Below are 20,773 nucleotides of genomic sequence, written 5' to 3' on the forward strand. Positions count from 1 at the left end.
AAATGCCAGGGCAAAGTAATCCTTTCACATGCTTGCTTTTAAACCATGTATAGCATTTTAAAAGGTACACTCACCAGAGGTCCCTTCTCCGCCTGCTGGGTCCAGGAGGCTGCCTTGGGTGGGTTCGGGGGGTACTGGCTCCAGGTCTAGGGTGAGAAACAGTTCCTGGCTGTCGGGAAAACCGGTTTCTCCGCTTGCTTGCTGTGAGCTATCTACAACCTCCTCCTCATCATCATCTTCTTCGTCCCCAAAACCTACTTCCGTATTGCCTCCATCTCCATTGAAGGAGTCAAACAACACGGCTGGGTTAGTGGTGGCTGAACCCCCTAAAATGGCATGCAGCTCATCATAGAAGCGGCATGTTTGGGGCTCTGACCCAGAGCGGCTGTTCGCCTCTCTGGTTTTCTGGTAGGCTTGCCTCAGCTCCTTCAGTTTCACGCGGCACTGCTTCGGGTCCCTGTTATGGCCTCTGTCCTTCATGCCCTGGGAGATTTTCACAAAGGTTTTGGCATTTCGAAAACTGGAACGGGGTTCTGATAGCACGGATTCCTCTCCCCAAACAGCGATCAGATCCCGTACCTCCCGTTCGGTCCATGCTGGAGCTCTTTTGCGATTCTGGGACTCCATCATGGTCACCTGTGCTGATGAGCTCTGCATGGTCACCTGCAGCTTGCCACGCTGGCCAAACAGGAAATGAGATTCAAAAGTTCGCAGTTCTTTTCCTGTCTACCTGGCCAGTGCATCTGAGTTGAGAGTGCTGTCCAGAGCGGTCAGAATGGAGCACTCTGGGATAGCTCCCGGAGGCCAATACCATCGAATTGTGTCCACAGTACCCCAAATTTGAGCCGGCAATGTCGATTTAAGCGCTAATCCACTTGTCAGGGGTGGAGTAAGGAAATTGATTTTAAGAGCCCTTTAAGTCGAAATAAAGGGCTTCATTGTGTGGACGGGTGCAGGTTTAAATCGATTTAACGCTGCTAAATTCGACCTAAAGTCCTAGTGTAGACCAGGGCTGACAGTATGAGTGTGGGGTATACATATCTGAATGGGAATGTATAAACTGGGGTTTGTTTTATCTATTGCTGGCTTACAATTTCTTTTTTCTTTGGTGTTTCCTGGATGAATTCTGAGACATCCAGATAATGCCTGGATGAGAGTTAGAGGAAGAAAGTCTGTTTAATAAAGCCTGTACTTTTGTGGATCTATGTGTATCAAAGAATTAAGAGTCTTCTCTGGGAAGAATAAATATTGTACATTATACACAGTAATACAGACTACAGCTCAGTTCTCTAAAAGTCATTTTACTGTGGTTTTGTGGGAATTTACTCTGTTCCTATGTGCTACAGGTTAGCAAACAAGAATTAATGTTAATTCCTTGTAATTTGAGTGTCCTGCAATAGACGTATGCCAAGAGTTTTTATACCTAAAAGAGGTTGTGAACCCAGGCTCTAGGTCTGTGGTGTTCTGGGAAATGTAGGTTAGCAGTTGGATGGCCATTTTGTTCCTGTTCTGTTTGTGATTGGCTAAGTTAAATAATATTATTTTAAGAATTATTTTTGTGTAGTCAAATGGGGCAATGAATTGCCAGGTGAATTTGTGTTACATGTGAATAAATTGAAAGAAAGCTTTTCATTCTTTTATGTGAGGGATTATAGGTGAATACCTCATAGAAATAGGGGGTTAGATGAAGTTCTCTGGAATCTCACCCCGCAAAGCAGGAAGAAGTCTGGCAGTAGACTCAGATATTTTAGACATGGCCAGCAATGCAAGTAGAGCAATCTGGTCCGGCAAGATATTTATAGCTGGTACCGTGTACCGGAAAGACATAGGAGGAGCAGAATGTGGGGCTGCTGGGCCTTCCATGGAGCTGTGTCTCCTCTGGCTCTGTCTGTACAGCAGCAGCCCCGCCGGAGGACAGGGCGGACGTGGTACAGCCACCAGAAGAGCTGTCACCTTCTGCTCCTTTTCCTGCTGAGGTTCCTGGGAGAGCCCCCAGCCCTGTCCTCCGGCGCTGTTGTACTGCCCCCAGCCCCCCCCCCCCCCCCCAGCTCTGTCCTCCAGTGGGGCTGCTGCTGTACAGACGGAGGAGCTGCGGGCATGGGGCCGCTCTGCGGCCCAACGTTCTGCTCCTTTCCCCACTGCAGTTCTGAAATCTCCAGGGCAGCAGGAGAAGGATAGAGAGCCTCCCCAGGTAAGGGGGGTGGAACATGGAGAGAGAATGGGGAGAGCAGGGGGGGCAGATGGGGGGGCGGAGTCACATGGAGGGTCACGTGCCCCTTGTTAGCTGCTACCCCTTTCCCCCCCGTACGGTCAGAAATGGATTCCACTTGCACCACTGGACATGACCTCTAATTTTGGGTGCCTCTATTTCTGGATGCTCAACTAAAGACAATGAAGGCCACTTCTGGAAATGTGGGCCTAAGTGTTTATTCTCACAAAGCAATTGAGAGGAAACTGCTTAAACTGAGGTAAGTTTTTTTTGTTTCCTTGGAATTTTATTCAGTGTTTCCTTTCTTTAAATAAAGATTTTACAGAAACTTTCCCAAATTCTCACAGTGCTCTTTTCTTTGGTTTCTTTGGTTTCTAGGCCAGATTTCTATACTTTGTATATTGAAGAACCTGATAGTTCTGGACACTCATATGGACCAGTTAGTGGTGGAGTAAGTTGTATTTTTTAAATCTTAAGCTAAGTTGCTCCAGAAATAATGGTATACAGTAATTTATATAGTTCAGAAGGGATTGCAGAGTCCTGATTAGCATGACTTTGCTTTATGTCATGTCTAGTTAATTACACATAGTAACTATTATTCAATACTGGAATTCAACAAACAGTGCTAACCCTCAACATCCCTATTTTCATTTTGTTTAGCCTCTTGAGAGTAGTCAGCCCCACCCCAGCATGGTTCCAGCACTGCTGCAAGTACAAAAGCAGAGCTGTAGTCTAACCAGAGTTGCAGAAAATTGGTTCAGACCTACACAGTTCTAGGAAGGATATTAAAATTCAACCATGGACATAGTTAGAACAAACTTTCATTTGGCTGATAGGTGATCCTTGAAAGCCACGTGACAAATTCATAGAGCTGGCTAAATTCTTTTATGAGTGTGAAATATAATACAAACTCTAGTTAATATGTATTTTATTTAGTCCACATCATTCATCGCATTTTCTGTTATTCCTAACTCAAAGCATATTTCACTTTCACTTACATGCACACAGAACACTTCTTCCTGGGAAACATAGACATTTTCATACCAGATCAACCCAATAGTTGATCTAATTTAGTGTTCTGTCTCTAAAAGTGGTCTTCAAAGGATGTTATGGTCCCTCTAGTGGACAAGTATGGAACAACCAGCCTATAGGGGAAATTTCTTCCTTACCCATGCATAATCCATGTTGATTAGTGGACGGTTTATGTCTAGAAGCAGGAGAGTTTACGTTCCTTCTTCATATTAAGGTTAAGGTTAGGGTTGCTCAACACTTCCCATTATAAGGTCCTATTTTCAATTGCTTATGATTTTGCCAAACTTTAACCATTTGAGCTGAAATTTTTCATGCCGGGGGTCTGTAACAGTCTAACGTTTTTTAAAAAAAAAATTCAGCCAAAATGGTTCAGATCTTTCTAAAAATGAGGCTAGGGAAAAACGTGTTCTTTTGCAATGTTAAAAAAAATCCGGCAAACTTTTCTTTGAAAAGCTCTAGTGCTCCCGTAGTTGGGGCACGAATTTGAAATTTGGTAGAGGAGTTGACCTTTGTGTTCACCCAAATTTGGACAAGTTATAAGCCCTTGAAAAAGCTGATGTTTTCACATGCCCAGTAGAGATTTCTTAGAGTTTAAGCAGCTAAAATCTCCAAAGGCTCTGCCCTCACTGAGCGTGCTCCAGCTCTTCACGGATCCTAGTGCTGACCAGCCTAGTGATGATTAGCCACAGAGTGACTATACATACTCCATCCCTTGACAGCTTCTACATGTGACTGGACTTCTCATGCTTCCCCACAGAACTGCTGCTGAGCATGCTGCAGCCAAGGAGTACAGGGGCAAAGCTGGACTTTCCCTACAGTTGTGGTTCCTGGATGCTCTGGCCCAGGGAGGTTCTGGGTATCAGAACTCAAAATAGGAAGCCTGTCTTTCCTGTGCTCTGAATGACTGCCTTTGACCAGAATGCAGAAAGGACAAGAGGCACATTTGCATGGAGGGGAGAGAGATGAGATTGATAGGAGGAGCCTGCTGAGAGTGGCTGAAAGGGGGCAGATCTGACAAGGAGCTGAATTGTGTGTGGGGGGAGAACTGGAGCTGGATGAGCAAAGAGACTTGGACAAGGAATCAGAAATGGGGATGAGGTGGGAGACTGAGATTGGATGCAGAGCCCAAAAAGGGACACTGGGACTGGGAGCCAGTATAGGGGGCAAATAAAAGCAGGGCATAAAGATGACTGAAGGCCAGGGGAAAGGGAAAAACATCAGATGAAGAGCCAGGAGGGGGAAAATAAGATGAGCAGGGAAAGAAGACGGGGATGGGGAGACTAGGACTGGCTGGACAAGGAGACTGGAACTTGGATGAGAAGCCTGAGGAGTGGCGAAGGGGACTGGGACAAGCATCCCGGCATAGGGGAAGAGACAAGACTGGGACAGGGACAGGATGTTGGAGGAGACAGGGCAGAAGGGATCACATTTGAGAATAATAGATTATGCTCCTCTCCAGAGCATGGAATGAAACCCAAGATTTCTGAGTCTCATCATTCTTCTGCTGTCAAAGCTAGGCTGGTCCCTGACTCCCCTTTAAGGACCAGCCCCCTTGACAGGCACCCAAAATTAGTGGTTACTTTTGTCCTTCCTCTCTTTGTGCCTCAGTTCTTGACCTATAAAAAGTGGATAATAGTGGTCCCTCATCTCACAGTTGTGGGCTAAAGATAAATTAATGTTTGTGGAGCACTCATATGATACTACAGTGATGAGTGTCAAAGAAGCCCATGTGGAAATTAATAATTCTGTCTTCAGAGCAGGGTTTGAGTAGTGTGTTGTAAATCAGTAGTGTGTTGTAAATAAGGCCTAGGGTCACTGAACATTGAGGATAAAACCAAATATTAACCCGCAGTTTATTGAGAACCGTCCATCATATACACTGAGTTCTTTGAAAAAAACACAGGAGGTCTTTGGAAAAGAACAGCATGTGATTATGTAATTAAAGACTGTATCAAAATGCATACACACAGGCAACCTTAATTCTGGCCTTCCCTAACTTTTGAGTGCTTGATTTTGAAAACTTAATGGTATTTTAATCTAAATTGTGTATAACATGTGTATATATATCATGCATACAGTAATTTTCAGGTTCCTACGGTTATGTATAAATTCAGTCTAACGTAACTGTTAGTATTCTTATTATCCATATAAACTTTTAATTTTCTTTTGATTTCTGATAACTCTTGGCCTTACTGACTTTGTACTGGACATGACTTCTACAGGTTAATCACGTTTCATTTGCATTTCATTTCACTTTCAGTTTCATTCAATGTTCCTTGGTTCTGAATCATAAGAAAAGCAAAATAGAATAACTTTCTCTGCAAGGTTTAGAAATCTCACTTAGGTTTAAAATGTTTGATAGCTGAGACTAGACAAATCATTCTGATTTAAACCTAAAGCAATATGAGTACTGTAAGTTGTAATAGTTTGAATGGAATCCAACCATTAGCAGCTTGGGTTTGCTACTGCCTACAGTTCCAGTTATAGGAAAAGTTCTATATGGAAGGCTAAGGATCTGGAATATTTTAGAGATACCATGTAATTCAAAAGTGATCTTCACTAGGATTACCCACCCTATTTGACATGCAGCATTATTGTTATAATTATTCATATTGCTACAGCATCAGGACTAGGGCCAGTGGTGAGCTGGAGCCGGTTCGCACCGGTTTGTGCAAACCAGTTGTTAAATTTTTAAGCCGGTTTAGAACCGGTTGTTAAAGGGGTGGGCAAACTCCGGGCCACATGCAGCCCGCGGGACCGTCCCACCTGAGCTCTCCGCTGGGGAGGCTCCCCTGTAAATTTTTACTCACTCGGCGGCACTCCGAGCCTTCAGCGGCACTTCAGCAGCGGGCCCTTCACTTGCTCCGGGCCTCCGGCGGCACTTCGGCGGCGGGTCCTTCAGTGCCACCGAAGACCCGGAGTGACTGAAGGACGTGCCGCCGAACTGCCACCAAAGACCCGGAGCGACTGAAGGAACTGGTTCTTCAGCTTCTGGCAGCTCATCACTAACTAGGGCCCCATTGTACTAGTGCAAACACATAAAAAACATAGGCCTTGTCTACACTACTGCTTAAGTCAATGTAACTTACATGGCCAGGGGTATGAAAAAACCAGCCCCAGAGTGATGTAAGTTACATGGACTTAAAGTGATGTCTATACCCTGGTATGTCGCTTCTGCCTCTTTTTGAAGTGGAATAATTACATCGACGGAAGAGTCTCCCGTAGACATAATACGACTTCACCAGACACGCTAAATCAGCACCGCTGCGTCAATGACAGCGGTGCTGATTGAGTGCGGTAGGGAAGACAAGCCCATAGACTCTTTCCTGAAGAGCATACAATCTAAGGGTATGTCAGCGTAGACACTAGCTATGCCAACGGGAGGCATTCTTCTGTCACTGTAATCAATCCACCTTCCGGAGAGGTGGTAGCTAGGTTGACGGAAGAATGCTTCCGTTGATCTAGCACTGTCTACTCTGGGGGTTAGGTCAGTATCGGTACGTCTCTCAAGGGTATGGATTTTTCTCACTCCCAAGAGACAGCTATGCCAATGTAAGTTCCTAGTGTAGACCAGGCCTAAGTAGTACATAAAGCCGCAACGTAATATAAGATTTCTGGTGGCATCGTGATATCAGAAATCAGAAGAATCTGAAAGTTACTGTATCTTTCTTCATAACTAGAGCTGAATAATTGATTTTTTGGTTTTGTGGCTGAACCAAAATATTTTTTAAAAATGTTGTTTCAGATCAACATGCAACAAAAATATTTTATTTTTTTCTCAATGCAATAAAAATATTTAAAAATTCATTTGGGGTCTAATAAAATGTTTTAGTTTGATCCAAAACAAATTTTCTTGTTTCATTTCCTTTTCCACTGTTTTTTGTTTTTTAAATAAATCTAGTGAAATTTCAAAATGAAACATAGTTTAGAAATGAAAAGACAACTTGTTTAATTTAGAACATATCAAAATAAAACAGTTTGACTTTTAAAAAAATTATTTTTCATTTGTTTGGGGGCCAAAACTATTGTCAGTTGAATTCGACCCAAATTTGCAAACCTGAAACTGCATTTTTCAGTGAATAAGCTATTTGTGCAAAAAAAATTGCCTAGATCTATTCATAACTGCCTGTGTGAACAGAATCAAAGCTATTGTTATTCTCTCAGTCTATGCTGTGATGAATACTCCATTCTGTCTTGAAGAAAAGGAGGACTTGTGGCACTTCAGAGACTAACAAATATATTTGAGCATAAGCTTTCGTGAGCTACAGCTCACTTCATCGGATGCATGCAGTGGAAAATACAGTGGGGAGATTTATATACATAGAGAACATGAAACAATGGGTGTTACCAAAAACACTGTAACGAGAGTGATCAGGTAAGGTGAGCTATTACCAGTAAATAAATTTGTTAAGTCTCTAAGGTGCCACTCCTTTTCTTTTTGCGGATACAGACTAAGACGGCTGCTGCTCTGAAACCTGTCATTCTGTCTTGGTGTTCTTCCAACTATTCAAGAAAAGTGGTCATTCTTTTTTTTTTTTTTTTAAAAGAGAGAGAGAGAGAAATAAAGCCTGTGATTTAACTTAGTTATCCCCTCTTAGTTACACATGCAATGCTATAAACAGGAAGCAGGATCAGACCAAATACATATACTTATGTATTTTAAATTATTTAAGTGTATGTCTTCTTTCTGTTAGGAGGGTGAAGAGGTATGCCTATCAGCAGAAAAAATGAAGGCGATCTCTTCTTCTGTACCACATGAGCTGGCAAGCATGAGAAGGGAGGTGGGATGCCAAAGGGGAACTGCTCTTTGTTGTGGGTGTACTTGCCATCTGAAGTTTAGAAGGAGGGCTTTAGTTACCCAAGTTGGAAAGGGAATTTCACTTTGTAGGGGTAACAGCTCAATGGAATTACAACTTTATTACTGAACGAACAGTTAGCCCAGTATATATATATGCATTCTTGTAATGGTGCTTATTGATAATAAAGGGATGCTCTCAGATTTAAAATGATACATGCAAGAAAAATAATTTCCTTACCGCTGTTTCTAGGTCTACGATTTTATACAAGAATATTTTTTTTTAAATCCTACATTTGGGGTCAAATTTGACCTGACTCTGGCACTTTGTTAAACACAAGTTTTAGCATCTATTATACAAAATTTACTTCTAATGTAGTATAGCAAAACTTAATATGGTGGTTTGGGGTTTTCTTTTATATGGAGAAAGCAGTACAAACCATGCTTTGCTTTGTGGACTCGGTGGGCGTTTGCAGGAATAAAATGCAGTGATGTTGACAGAATTGTTTTTGAGCTCAAAAACAAAGAAAAAAATAAGAGTAGAAAGATGATCGAGAAACTTGTTTTTTTTTCCCTACTCTGATTATACAGTCTGATAGATTGATTAGGGGTATTGAAATCAATAGCAAGGAGAAATTCTAATGAAACTCTATTTATTCTTTAGGTCATTAAAGCCTTGCAGTTAGCAGACGAGGCATTGGGAATGTTAATGGAGGGACTAAAACAGAGGAACCTGCACAACTGTGTAAATCTCATTGTTTTGGCTGATCATGGTACTTTATCTAGTTTTGTACTTAACTTTTCAGTATCTGTTCTACTATATATCTTTGTTTATTTTCTTCCTGGTGTCTGGTGTTCATGGTCACTATTTTAATAAACTACTATAAATAGTCTTGTCAATATTGCAATTTCTAATATAACAAAATAAATATTTATGTATTCTCATTTTAGGAATGGATAAGACCTACTGCAACCAGTTAGAATACATGACGGATTATTTTAATCAAATTAATTTCTACATGTATGATGGGCCTGCAGCTCGCATTCGGGCTTACAATGTTCCAGAAGACTACTTTACTTGTAAGTGTGAACCCATGCTGTTAGTGCACAACCAGCACAACAGAAAGGAAAGAAATAAGGAAAGTGGATAATCAATAGTTTTGAACCTTGGGGATGTCTATAGTGAATACTTTGCTGTGCCAGCTGACCATGTCTTTGGCTCATAGAAACAGTGTTGCAAGAGTGATCTTTGACTGTAACTCCAGATGATGCTAAAAGATAAAAACTCTTGTGACAGATTGCACTTTCAGTTTTCATCTCATGTGGAAAAAGAAAGGATAGGTTTGTGTTCAGTTCCCATCCCGCCACAGATTTCTTGCCCACCAGCAAATCGCTTAATCTCTGTGTGTCAGTTTCCTGTCTGTAAAATGAGATTAATAATGTTGCCTTTCTCCCAGTTGGAGTCTGTCTTCTCCGTTTAGATTGTAATTTCTTCGTGGCAGGGACTGTCTCTTAATACGTGTATGTACAGCACCTAGCACAGTGGGGCCCTGATCTCGGTTGAGACCTCTAGGAGAGATCACAATACAAATTAATAATAATGGAGACCATTTAAATGAGCCTGTCGTGTATGATGTTATCAGTTTGACAAAAGTTCTCCCTCTCAGTCAGGGAATAGAATAGGGTAAAGTAAAAGCCCGAAGTCACTCGTTTCAATGAGCATCCAGAATTCCTACATAAAAGTCATGCTTGTTTTAGAGCCTTAGGAGCCAGGAAGCTATTGTGCTTATTTATTATTATTTCACATTTTTAATGTATAGCGAAGGTGCTTGGCATTAGGATAGATCCCACATGAAATAAAGACAGTCCTTGCCTTGAGCAGCTTGCACTCTAAACAAGACAGAAACAGAATAGGCAAGCTAAGATGAGAAGCTCAGAGGAGGGAATGAATAAGATTTAGCGTTTTTAAAATTATTAATGTAATTACTGTTTCATTTCTTGTGGGCATCTTATTATCCCTAAAAAACATTTGCCTTCCCTGAAGCAGAAGGGTTCAGTAAAAATAAAAACAAACTCAAAACTAAATGTTAACAACAAAGATTAAAATCTCTCTCTCTCGCTCTCTCTCGCTCTCTCTCTCTCTCTCGGATGATGAATTATGGCAGCAGATTTGCCTTTCTCTGAAGCATTAGGTATGACCGCTGCCAAAGCCAGGAAACAAAACTTAAAGGACCAATGATATCTTGTCCAGTACTGAAAATCTGATATTCCAAAGTGGGGATGGGGTAGAGGTGGAGAGTCTGTCTCCAGTGATTTGTCAGCTTTGTCTTTGGTTAGATACTGCTATGGCAGCTTTCTGCAGTCCACCTTTTTGAGTTCCTATCTAGTGATTCTGGCCGCTAATAAGTACATGGCTGCGTAATCTGCAGAGGCTGACAAAGCACTTGGTGCTCACTTTTACAAATAGTATACAAGTGGATGCAAAAATAGCGCAAATTATTGCACAGTGCTTTGAATTTTCAATAGCTTGAATGCAACTTATTCTACTGTCTGTTTTCTTAAACAGTTGATTCTGAAGGAATTGTTAAAAACCTTACCGTGAGTAAACTCTTGTACATTTATTTCCTCTTCATGGTATTTTGATTAAAAGGCATATTTTTGTGGCTATATTGCATGTGCACTTCTCAAACCCTAACATTTGCACCAGTTCCATATTGTTTTTAATGGGGATATTGACTCAAGTGTGACTCTGAGTACAATCAGAGGCAAATCCTAGATGCTGCAGTTTGTATGTGGGCTTGGCCCAGGGGATCTCTATGGGGGATCAAGGGAAGAAAATTTCCCACACTCCAGAGTAGGACGAATTGATTGACTTGCACTGGAGTGGATCCACAGATTGTGCCCTGCCACCTGGCAGGTGGAGAAAGAGTTATCTGAGAGCTGGGTTCTAGAGTACAAATGCAAGGCAGTGGAGAAACAGGCCCAGGTTTCCTACAGAAAGGTTAACTCGGCCTCATAACATGTGCAGTAATTTCTTCTCCTTTTTTTTTCTTTCGCTGGCTAATTCAATACTTTTTACAGAGTTCAGTATCTACTTTAAAATAGGAGGGAGGGGGAAGGTGGCCAAATTAATGTTATTGTGGGAAGCTTCATTTTTGCATTTCTTTGTCTTTATAATTTAGATTGACTTTAGCATTTAAACTTTTAATCATAGAATCATAGAAATGTAGAGCTGGAAGGGACCCCGAGAAGTCATCTAGGCCAGTCCACTGCACTGTGGCAGGACTAAGTAAATGTAGATCATCACTGACAGGTGTTTGTCCAACTTGTTTTTAAAAGCTTCCAATGATGGGGACTCCACAACCTTCCTCGGAAGCAGGGGCACCAGCTTCCTCGGGACCCCGGGGTGCTCAACCCTTCGCTCCACCCAAGGCCCCATCCCCACCTGCCTCCTTCCCCCCAGCTCCTACCCCACCTATTCCCGTCCCCGCTCCTCCCCCACACCTCCAGCACCTCTTGCACAATGCAGAACAGCTGATCTCAGTGGGCAGGCGGTACTGGTGGGGAGGGGGAGGAGTGGATCAGTGGGGCTGCTGGCGGACGGGAGGTGCTGGGAGGAAGGGGGAGTTGTCTGCCAGTGGGTGCTAAGCACTCACTAATTTTTTTCCATGGATGCTGCAGGGATGGAGCACCCATGGAGCTGGCACCTATGCTTTGAAGCCTATTCCAGAACTTGACTACCCATATAGTTAGAAAGTTTTTTCTAATATCTAACCTAAATCTCCCTTGCTGCAGATGAAGTCCATTATTTCTTGTCCTACCTTCAGTGGGCATGGAGAACAATGGATGATCATCCTTTTCAGAACAGCCCTTAACATATTGGAAGACTGTTATCAGGTCCCTCCTCAGTATTCTTTTCTCAAAACTACATTTTTTTTAACCTTTCCTCATAGATCAGGTTTTCTTAACCTTTTATCATTTTTGTTGCTCTCTTCTAGACTCTCTCCAATATGCACATATTTCCTAAATTGTGGTGCCCAGAACTGGACACAGTACTCCAGCGGAGGCCTCACCCATGCCTAGTAGAGCAGGATAGTTACCTCCTGTGTCTAACATATAACACTCCTGTTAATGCACCCCAGACTCATATTAGCCTTTTTTTGCAGCTGCATCACACTGATGAGTTATATTTGGTTTGTGGTCCACTATAACCCCCAGATCCTTTTTAGCAGTGCTACCACCTAGACAGTTATTCCCCATTTTGTAGTTGTGCACTGGATTTTTTTTCCCTTCCCAAGTGAAGTACTTTGTACTTTTCTTTATTGAATTTCATCTTGCTGAATTCTGACCAATTATCCAATTCGTCAAGGTCATTTTGAATTTTAAACCCATCCTCCAAAGTGTTTGCAATTCCTTCCAACTTGGTGTCATCTGCAGATTTTATAAGCATACTCTCCATTCCATTATTTAAGTCATTAATGAAAATATTGAATAGTACCAGACCCAGGATTGACCCCTGCAGGACCCCACAAATTGCCCTCCCAATTTGACAGCAAATCATTGATAACTACTCTTTTAAGTTTGGTCTTTCAACCAGTTGTGCACCCACCTTATTGTAATTTCATTGAGATCACATTTTCCTAGTTTGCTTATGAGAAAGTCATGTGAGATTGTGTCAAAAGCCTTACTAAAGTCAAGTTATATCACCTCTACTCCTCCCCCGCATCCACAAGGTCAGCAAAAGAAAGAAATTGAGTTGGTTTTGCATGATTTGTTCTTGACAAATCCATGCTGACTATTCCTTATAACCATATTATCCCCTGGGTGCTTACGAATTGACTGTTTAATAATTTGTTCCAATATCTTTCCAGGTCTTGAAGTTAGACTGACTGGTCTATAATTCTCCGGATCCTCCTTGTTCCCCTTTTTAAAGATAGTTACTATATTTGCCCTTCTCTGGTCTTCTGGGACATCTCCTGTTCTTCAGGAGTTCTCAAAGATAATTGCTAACCTTCCAAGATTGCACCATCTAGTTCCTTAAGTACCCTAGGATGAATTTCATTAGGCACTGCTGATTTGAATATTCTTTAACCTGTTTTTTCCCTGTTTTGGCTTGCATTTCTTCCCCCTGGTTGTTAATATTTATTGTGTTGAGTATCTGGTCATAATTAGCCTTTTTAGTGAAGACTGAAGTGAAATAAGCATTAAGCACCTCCTCTTTCTTGATGTCATCAGTTATTAGCTCCCCATCCCTGTTAAGTAGTTAAGTGTTAACTAAATAATCCAAATAGCCATTCAGAGTATATGAAAAGAGATGTGAAATGTCTCTCATATAGTTATAGCCCAGAATTTTGGGAATTCCCACTTTTCTTTCTATCGTTGGTCATGAGTATGTAGTGCAGCCCAGGGTTCCTAGCCTCTTTCAGTCTATTTTTCTTGCACCAACTACCGGTGTATTCTATTATATCATTTGATGTTTTCCTCTATCATTGCCCTAGATGAGAACATACAGAGTTTAAGGAGTGACCTTGTCTCATGGCATATATAATAGGTGTCATGTAGCCATCTCGGAGAATCCTTTTCTAAAAAAAAAATTATCAATCTCAGTTGCTTATTTGGTTGTTCAGGCTCACTTCTTCTCATTTCACAGGGTTAATACTAACAGAGTATACAGCTCTAGCAGCTGAACACCTCAGACCAGATTCTTACATCCACTATCGCCCCTTGTGCTGCTCTGATGGTACAAAGAGACCAATTAGCTAGCTTAACAAGCTGCATAAGGATTCTGCCTGTGTAGGGGAACCCCCTGGGTGGCACAGAACCAGCAGTAGTGGTTCTAGAGCGCCCCACTGCTGGCTTCCAGAATAGGGGGCGTAACCAGGGAAAACAGTACGTGCTTGGAGCATTGCTTTACTCTGGTGCTCTCTAGCTCCTGGAATGGTCCCTGAGGGCAATAGGCAGCTAGACACAATTAAGTCCAGCCCTGAGAGTGATGCAAAGGTACATGAGAACAGCCATACTAGGTCAGACCAAAGGTCCATCTAGCCCAGTATCCTGTCTTCTGAGAGTGGCCAATGCCAGTTGTGACAGAGGGAATTAACAGAATAGGTAATCTTCAAGTGATCCATCCCTTGTCGCCCATTCCCAGCTTTTGGCAAACAGGCTAGGGACACCATCCCTGTCCATCCTGGCTAATAGCTATTGATGGACCTGTCCTCCATGAATTTATCTAGTTCTTTTTTGAATCCTGTTATAGTCTTGGCCTTCACAACATCCTCTGGCAAGGAGTTTCATAGGTTGACTGTGCATTGTTTGAAGAAATACTTTACTTTGTTTGTTTTATATGAATGGTTGGGATTATGTTTTCCAATGTGCATTACTTTGCATTTATCAACACTGAATTTCATCTGCCATTTTGTTGCCCAGTCACCCAGTTTTGTGAGATCTTTGCAGTCTGCTTTGGACTTAACTATCTTAAGTAGTTTTGTATCACCTGCAAATTTTCCCACTTCACTGTTTACCTCATTTTCCAGATCATTTATGAATATGTTGAATAGCACTGGTCCCAGTACAGACCCCTGGGGGACACCAATATTCACCTCTCTCCATTCTGAAAACTGACCATTTATACCTACCCTCTGTTTCCTAACTTTTAACCAGTTACCAATCCATGAGAGCACCTTCTCTCTTATCCCATGACTGCTTACTTTGCCTTTGGTGAGAGACCTTGTCAAAGGCTTTCTGAAAATCTAAATACACTATATCCACTGGATCCCTCTTGTCCACGTGCTTGTTGACACCCTCAAAGAATTCCAGTAGATTGGTGAGGCATGATTTCCCTTTACAAAAATCATGTTGATTCTTTCCTAACAAATTATGTTCATCTATGTGTCTGACAATTCTGTTCTTTACTTCAGTTTCAAACAGTTTGCCCACTACTGAAGTCAGGCTTACCGGCCTGTAATTGCTTGGATCACCTCTGGAGCCCTTTTTAATTACTGGCGTCACATTAGCTATCCTTCAGTCATTTGGTACAGAAGCTGATTTAAATTATAGGTTACAAACCACAGTTAATAGTTCTGCGATTTCACATTTGAGTTCCTTCCGAACTCTTAGGTGAATACCATCTGGTCCTGGTCACTTATTACTGTTTAATTTATCAATTTGTTCCAAAACTTCCTCTAATGACACCTCAATCTGCAACAGTTCCTTAGCTTTGTCACCTAAAAAGAATGGCTCAGGTTTGGGAATCTCCTTCACATCCTCAGCCGTGAAGACCAAGACCAATGCAAATAATTCATTTAGTTCCTCTGCAATGGCCTTATCGTCCTTGAGCGCTCCTTTAGCATCTCAATTGTCCAGTCGCCCTACTGGTTGTTTAGCAGGCTTCCTGCTTCTGAGGTATTTAAAAAAAATTTTGTTATTACTTTTTGAGTCCTTGGTTAGCTGTTCTTCAAATTCTTTTTTGGCCTTCCTAATTATATTTTTATACTTCAATTCCAGAGTTTATGGTCCTTTCTATTTTCCTCATCAGGATTTTACTTTCACTTTTTAAAGGATGCCTTTTTGCCTCTCACTGCTTCTTTTGCTTTGTTGTTTAGCCACGGTGGCAATTTTTTGGTTCTCTTACTATGTTTTTTAATTTGGGGTATACATTTAAGTTGAGCCTCTATTATGGTGCCTTTAAAAAGTTTCCCTGCAGCTTGCAGGGATTTCACTTTTGATATTGTACCTTTCAATTTCTGTTTAACTAACCTCCTCATTTTTGTGTAGTCCCCCTTTCTGAAATTAAATGCTACCGTGCTGGGCTGCTGTGGTGTTTTCCATGCCACACGGATGTTAATTTTTATTATATTATGGTCACCATTACCAAGTGGTTCAGCTTCATTCACCTCTTGGACCAGATCCTGTGTTCCACTGAGGACTAAATCAAGAATTGCCTCTCGTGAGTACCAGGATTAGCTGCTCCAAGAAACAGTCATTTAAGGTGTCAAGAAACTTTATCTCTGCATCCCATCCTGAGGTGACGTGTACCCATTTAATATGGGGATAATTGAAATCCCCCATTTTTAATGAGTTTTGTTAATGGTAATCTCCCTGAGCATTTCACAGTCGCTATCACCATCCTGGTCAGGTGGTCAGCAGTGTATCCTTATTGCTATATTCTTATTATTCTAGCATGGAATTACTAGCCATAGAGATTCTATGGTAAGATTTGGTGCATTTAAGATTTTTTTTTTTTTTACTTCATTTGATTCTACGCTTTCTTTCACATATAGTGTCACTCCCCTACCAGCACAACCTGTTGTGTCCTTCTGATATATTTTGTAGCCTGGTATTACTGTGTCCCATTGATTATCCTCATTCCACTAAGTTTCTGTGATGCCTATTATATCAATATCCCATTTAATACAAGGCACTCAAGTTCACCCATCTTATTATTTAGACTTCTAGCATTTGAATATAAGCACTTCAAAATGGTCACTTTTTAGTTGTCTGCCATTATGTGATGTAATTGAAAGGGCCTCTTTTTCATATGACTGTTTCTCACCAGATCCTACCCATATTTTATCATCTTCCATCCTCTCCTCCTTACGAGGACAGAGAGAATCTCCGTTAGTAGATCCTCCCCTAATGGATGTCTCTGTCTGAACCACGTGCTCCTCCCTCTGTCAGCTTTAAACCAGCTCTTAGTTTAAAAACTGCTCTACTATAGGTACTATAAAGCCATGTTAATTGGCCAGCTGAATATTCCTTTGGGAAACTGGGACTCCTCAGGTAACACAGAGCTGGAATAGCTGATCTGTGCCACATCTTTCCCTCCCGCACTAAAGGAGTTATGGGTCAGAGAAAAGGGGCATGGCTGGAGCACTGCTGAGGAATGACCTCCTGGGCCATTGGCAACTGGAAGCAAATTAGAGCAGCCCTGGGGCTGTTGATAGCTACTTTGATCCCTATTTTACAGTTGGCTTTAGCAGGCACAATGATAATTATAAAGGTACAGTAGAACCTCATAGTTATTAATTACCTTGGAAGCGGAGGTTGTTTGTAACTCTGAAATGTTTGTAACTTTGAACAAAACGTTATGGCTGTTCTTTCAAAAGTTTACAACTGAACTTCAACTTAATGCAGCTACAAAACTTTACTATGCAGAAGAAAAATGCTGCTTTTAACCATCTTAATTTAAATGAAACACGCACAGAAATTGTTTCCTTACTTTGTCAAATGTATTTTTTTTAGTAGTTTACATTTAACAAAGTACTATATTGTGTTTACTTTTTTTTTCTCTTTTTTTCTGCTGCTGCCTGATTGTGTACTCGCAGATCCAAATGAGGTGTGTGGTTGACCAGTCAGTTCGTAAATCTGTTGTCCGTAACTCTGAGGTTCTACTGTAGTACATAAGCCTTCACTTTCCTCACACTTTCTTTCTCATACAAAGTCTTTCTCATTTTTTTCTGCCCTCCCGATGCTTAACAGTAAGATTGAACCACTATTCTCCAGTGCAGTAAAACTCAATAGGTATCACTATTACCAATACCATTAAAATGAGAGCTGATCCTATCTAAAATTCAGTCTTTCTAGATTCCTTAAACAAAGTATCTCCCAGTCAGAATTACTGGGAGCGTCTCAATTTTTACAGTTGCACCATTATTTTTTTTAAATTCCCATTACATATTTTCAAACAAGAAATATATATTGTTTTTAAGGAATTTCAGAAAGCCTAATCAAGGTTTTAGGGGTGGTCAGTTGTGAAGTGAGGTCACCAGGTTGGTTCTGTTTGTTCAGATCTGTACTTGTTGTGGCACATAATATAAACTTATGATCCTTTATTCTTCTACTTTGGCAACTTCTGTGTTTTGAGAGCCTACAGATTCTTAACCAGAAAGGAACACTGACTGTAGCTACACTAGCGGATGTTAGAAAAAACATTTGTTATATTAAATCTCATTAGAATCTATTCAGATTGTTTCAAAGTTACAATTTGGCAACTCAGCAAATCTTATCTCTTTTAGTAATTATACATTTATAAGCAACAGTGCCAAAAGTTGGATATTGACTTTTTCCAAGAAAGTGATTTGCATGCTTATAATTTTTAATGATTTCAAAATGACACCTTATAGGCATGTGAAGGATATATTCCTCTTCCCTATTTATTGCATGGTAAACTGGTAAAAGATTGCAGAAAATGAGTAACTTTCAGGGACCTTTAGCTACTAGCTTATAGAATGTGAACTGATATACTAACTGCAGATAGTGTATGGATGCCAATAATATTAACCATAGCATATACCAATATCTTTACCATTACAAGTTCTTTGTTCTTATCAATAACTTTACAACAGCCTCCTACTAAGGACTGACACACTTACAGTACATCTTGTCAAAGGCCTATGTAACAGATCCAAGTAAGACATTTTACTATCCATTGTCAACTGGGACCAAAATGTGGTGGAATAAGTCAGTGAAGAAATTATTGTTCTAGCTATCAATCAACATATACAGTATATTTAGTGTGCCAATCTCCACAGTATCTATGGCCATTGCTGAATGATGTGTTTGTGTTTGATGTAGTGCAAATCTGAACGTGATTGGACCATTTCTTGTTTTTCAGTGCCGAAAACCCAACCAGCATTTCAAACCCTACTTGACACCCAACTTGCCAAAGCGATTCCATTATGCTAACAACATTCGCATTGACAAAGTTCATCTTATGGTGGACCGGCAGTGGTTGGCTGTTAGGTAAATTATGGTTGTCAATTGATTCTTACCCTTATCGTTCAAGATGCCTCATTTCCTTCACTGATGTGTCATTTGCTTTCTATTTGAAAAGACTGCATCTCTTGCAGTGAAGACAATAGCTGATCCTTAGAATGCTGGATTTTCCAGACTGTTAGATGAATGTTTAGGAGTCTATATAAAAGGAAATAATTGTGTGTGTCTGTGTAAGCCAGATAGCCACTGCTTTACATGGTGTGCATAGAGTTTTCTCTTCAAATCTGCATGGTAAATGAGGTGAATTGAAGTCTTGTTCATTATTCACCTTCACTAAATATCTCATCACATCAGTTAACCATCTAGGGCTGACAGAATTGGCTTTTTATATGCTCAATTAATGAGAATCCATCATGCAAAAAGTGCTGCAGTTTTTCAAAGGTTCATAACTCAGTTAGTTTTCATTGAAATATTCAGAACACTTTTTAATTAGGACTCTTACCTTGTCAAGTTTTAGCTTTCTATCTCCTGCCATACCAGGGGCAGAGCAGTTCAAAAAAAATCTTGCAGGACCCTTTTTGTAATGGCGGAAGTCTATTTTCTGCCACATTTTCTGCATTTTTACTCAAACTTGAAAAAATAAATCACCTTTGGGAAGAGACTAAGCCTGAAACATATACCAAAAAGTGAATGATGTGGTTAACAGATATGATTTACTGAAAAAGGGATGGTTAGAATGGAAATAGTTATCTGATCTTAGCTGTCGTAGTTGCTTATAATCATGTGTGTACACAAACTGTATATACTGTAGGCATATGTAACCCAGACACTTCCTGGGTGTGGTACTCTGTCCCATCTAGTGGCACTGAGAACACTTACAGAGAGAGGTTAATGAGTCTGCTCTCCAGTCTTAGCTAAGAATCAAATGGCTTTTAGCTCATGAAGTAGAGGCGCATGCATTTAGCTCCAGAGGTCCCAGGTTCGATCCTGCCCACCGATGAGCGGGGTCTGTCGGTGTTCCACATACACACACTGTAAATACATGGGAGTAGATTTTAAAAAAATTATATTGTGTGTGCACTTAGAGGTGCAGTGGTAATAAATTATAAGCGTAGGGTTGGGGTACCAATTTTCATGTGGAAAAATGAAGGTGATAAATCTTAGAAAGTCAGAAATTGTGAGCTCCTTTCATCCCATTTGCATTTTCAGTTGCACTACAGGTGCAAATTCTACTTGCACTTATTATTGGCTCAGCTTTTGGAAATATATTTTGTACTGTATTTTACATATGGATACATATTCCTAAATGATCTCCAGATGGTTAAACCTTTTCCTGCTTCATGGATGGTTTTTAAAATACTCTCTTTCTCTTTTCTCTTAAATACCTTCTATCTGTTTCTGAGCAGAGGACTTTTTTTCCTGTAATCTTATTTAATAATATTTTTAAAACTTAAATTTTGTTGAGAGAGGGGTAAAATGCCTGTTTAGCATTTGACTTCATATTTTATTTTGAGTAGTGTCCAATATTTGTCCTAGATATTTAAAGAGAAATATTTATTTTGGGGTGTTTTCATATTTGTCTTCTCCTTTCAAGTGCTACTCATTGTAAGTCAAATAGTATGACATTTCTATTGTATTTAAAATACAAAATCAAAACTAAGGCTGCAATTTGTAGAAAAAATGCAAACAATTTTAGAATGGTGTATTTAAATTTAAATGCTCCTTCATAAGGCAAAGCCATCTGAAATTGTTTCAACAGGACTGCCATAGTTGGGTTTTCCAGGAAGAAGTCTTGTTTTAAAATGTGAATAGTAAGGAAGGCTATTATAAAACTAGCCCCAAGGAGATGATACATTTTTTTGGAACTTCCCAATTCGGAGGTCAGCCTTTTACTCTGTTTATTTCAGAGGCATAAATGCACTGTACAGTAGCTAGAATCTTGGGGTAAATTCCTGGTTAAAGTAATCTCAGTAACCTAAGAGAAGCAGAGGTCTCTGCAAAAGTCAACATTGTGTTATAAGAAC

At 40.5% G+C, this 20,773-nt stretch overlaps 1 protein-coding gene across 5 annotated transcripts in view; it reads left to right on the top strand.

Annotated features, from left to right (window-relative positions):
• The window catches only part of ENPP3 (ectonucleotide pyrophosphatase/phosphodiesterase 3), an 86,070-nt gene that overhangs the window by 42,546 nt on the left and 22,751 nt on the right, over positions 1–20,773 (top strand). For all 5 annotated transcript variants that reach the window (XM_073337330.2, XM_073337331.2, XM_073337332.2 and 2 more), the window contains exons 11-15: positions 2,588–2,660; positions 8,701–8,809; positions 8,988–9,116; positions 10,603–10,634; positions 18,649–18,776. In XM_073337330.2, coding sequence (XP_073193431.2) covers positions 2,588–2,660; positions 8,701–8,809; positions 8,988–9,116; positions 10,603–10,634; positions 18,649–18,776 — 471 coding nt within the window. The remainder of the gene's footprint in view (positions 1–2,587; positions 2,661–8,700; positions 8,810–8,987; positions 9,117–10,602; positions 10,635–18,648; positions 18,777–20,773) is intronic.

Source organism: Lepidochelys kempii, chromosome 3, assembly GCF_965140285.1.
Source record: "Lepidochelys kempii isolate rLepKem1 chromosome 3, rLepKem1.hap1, whole genome shotgun sequence".
NCBI classification, from domain to species: Eukaryota; Metazoa; Chordata; order Testudines; family Cheloniidae; genus Lepidochelys; species Lepidochelys kempii.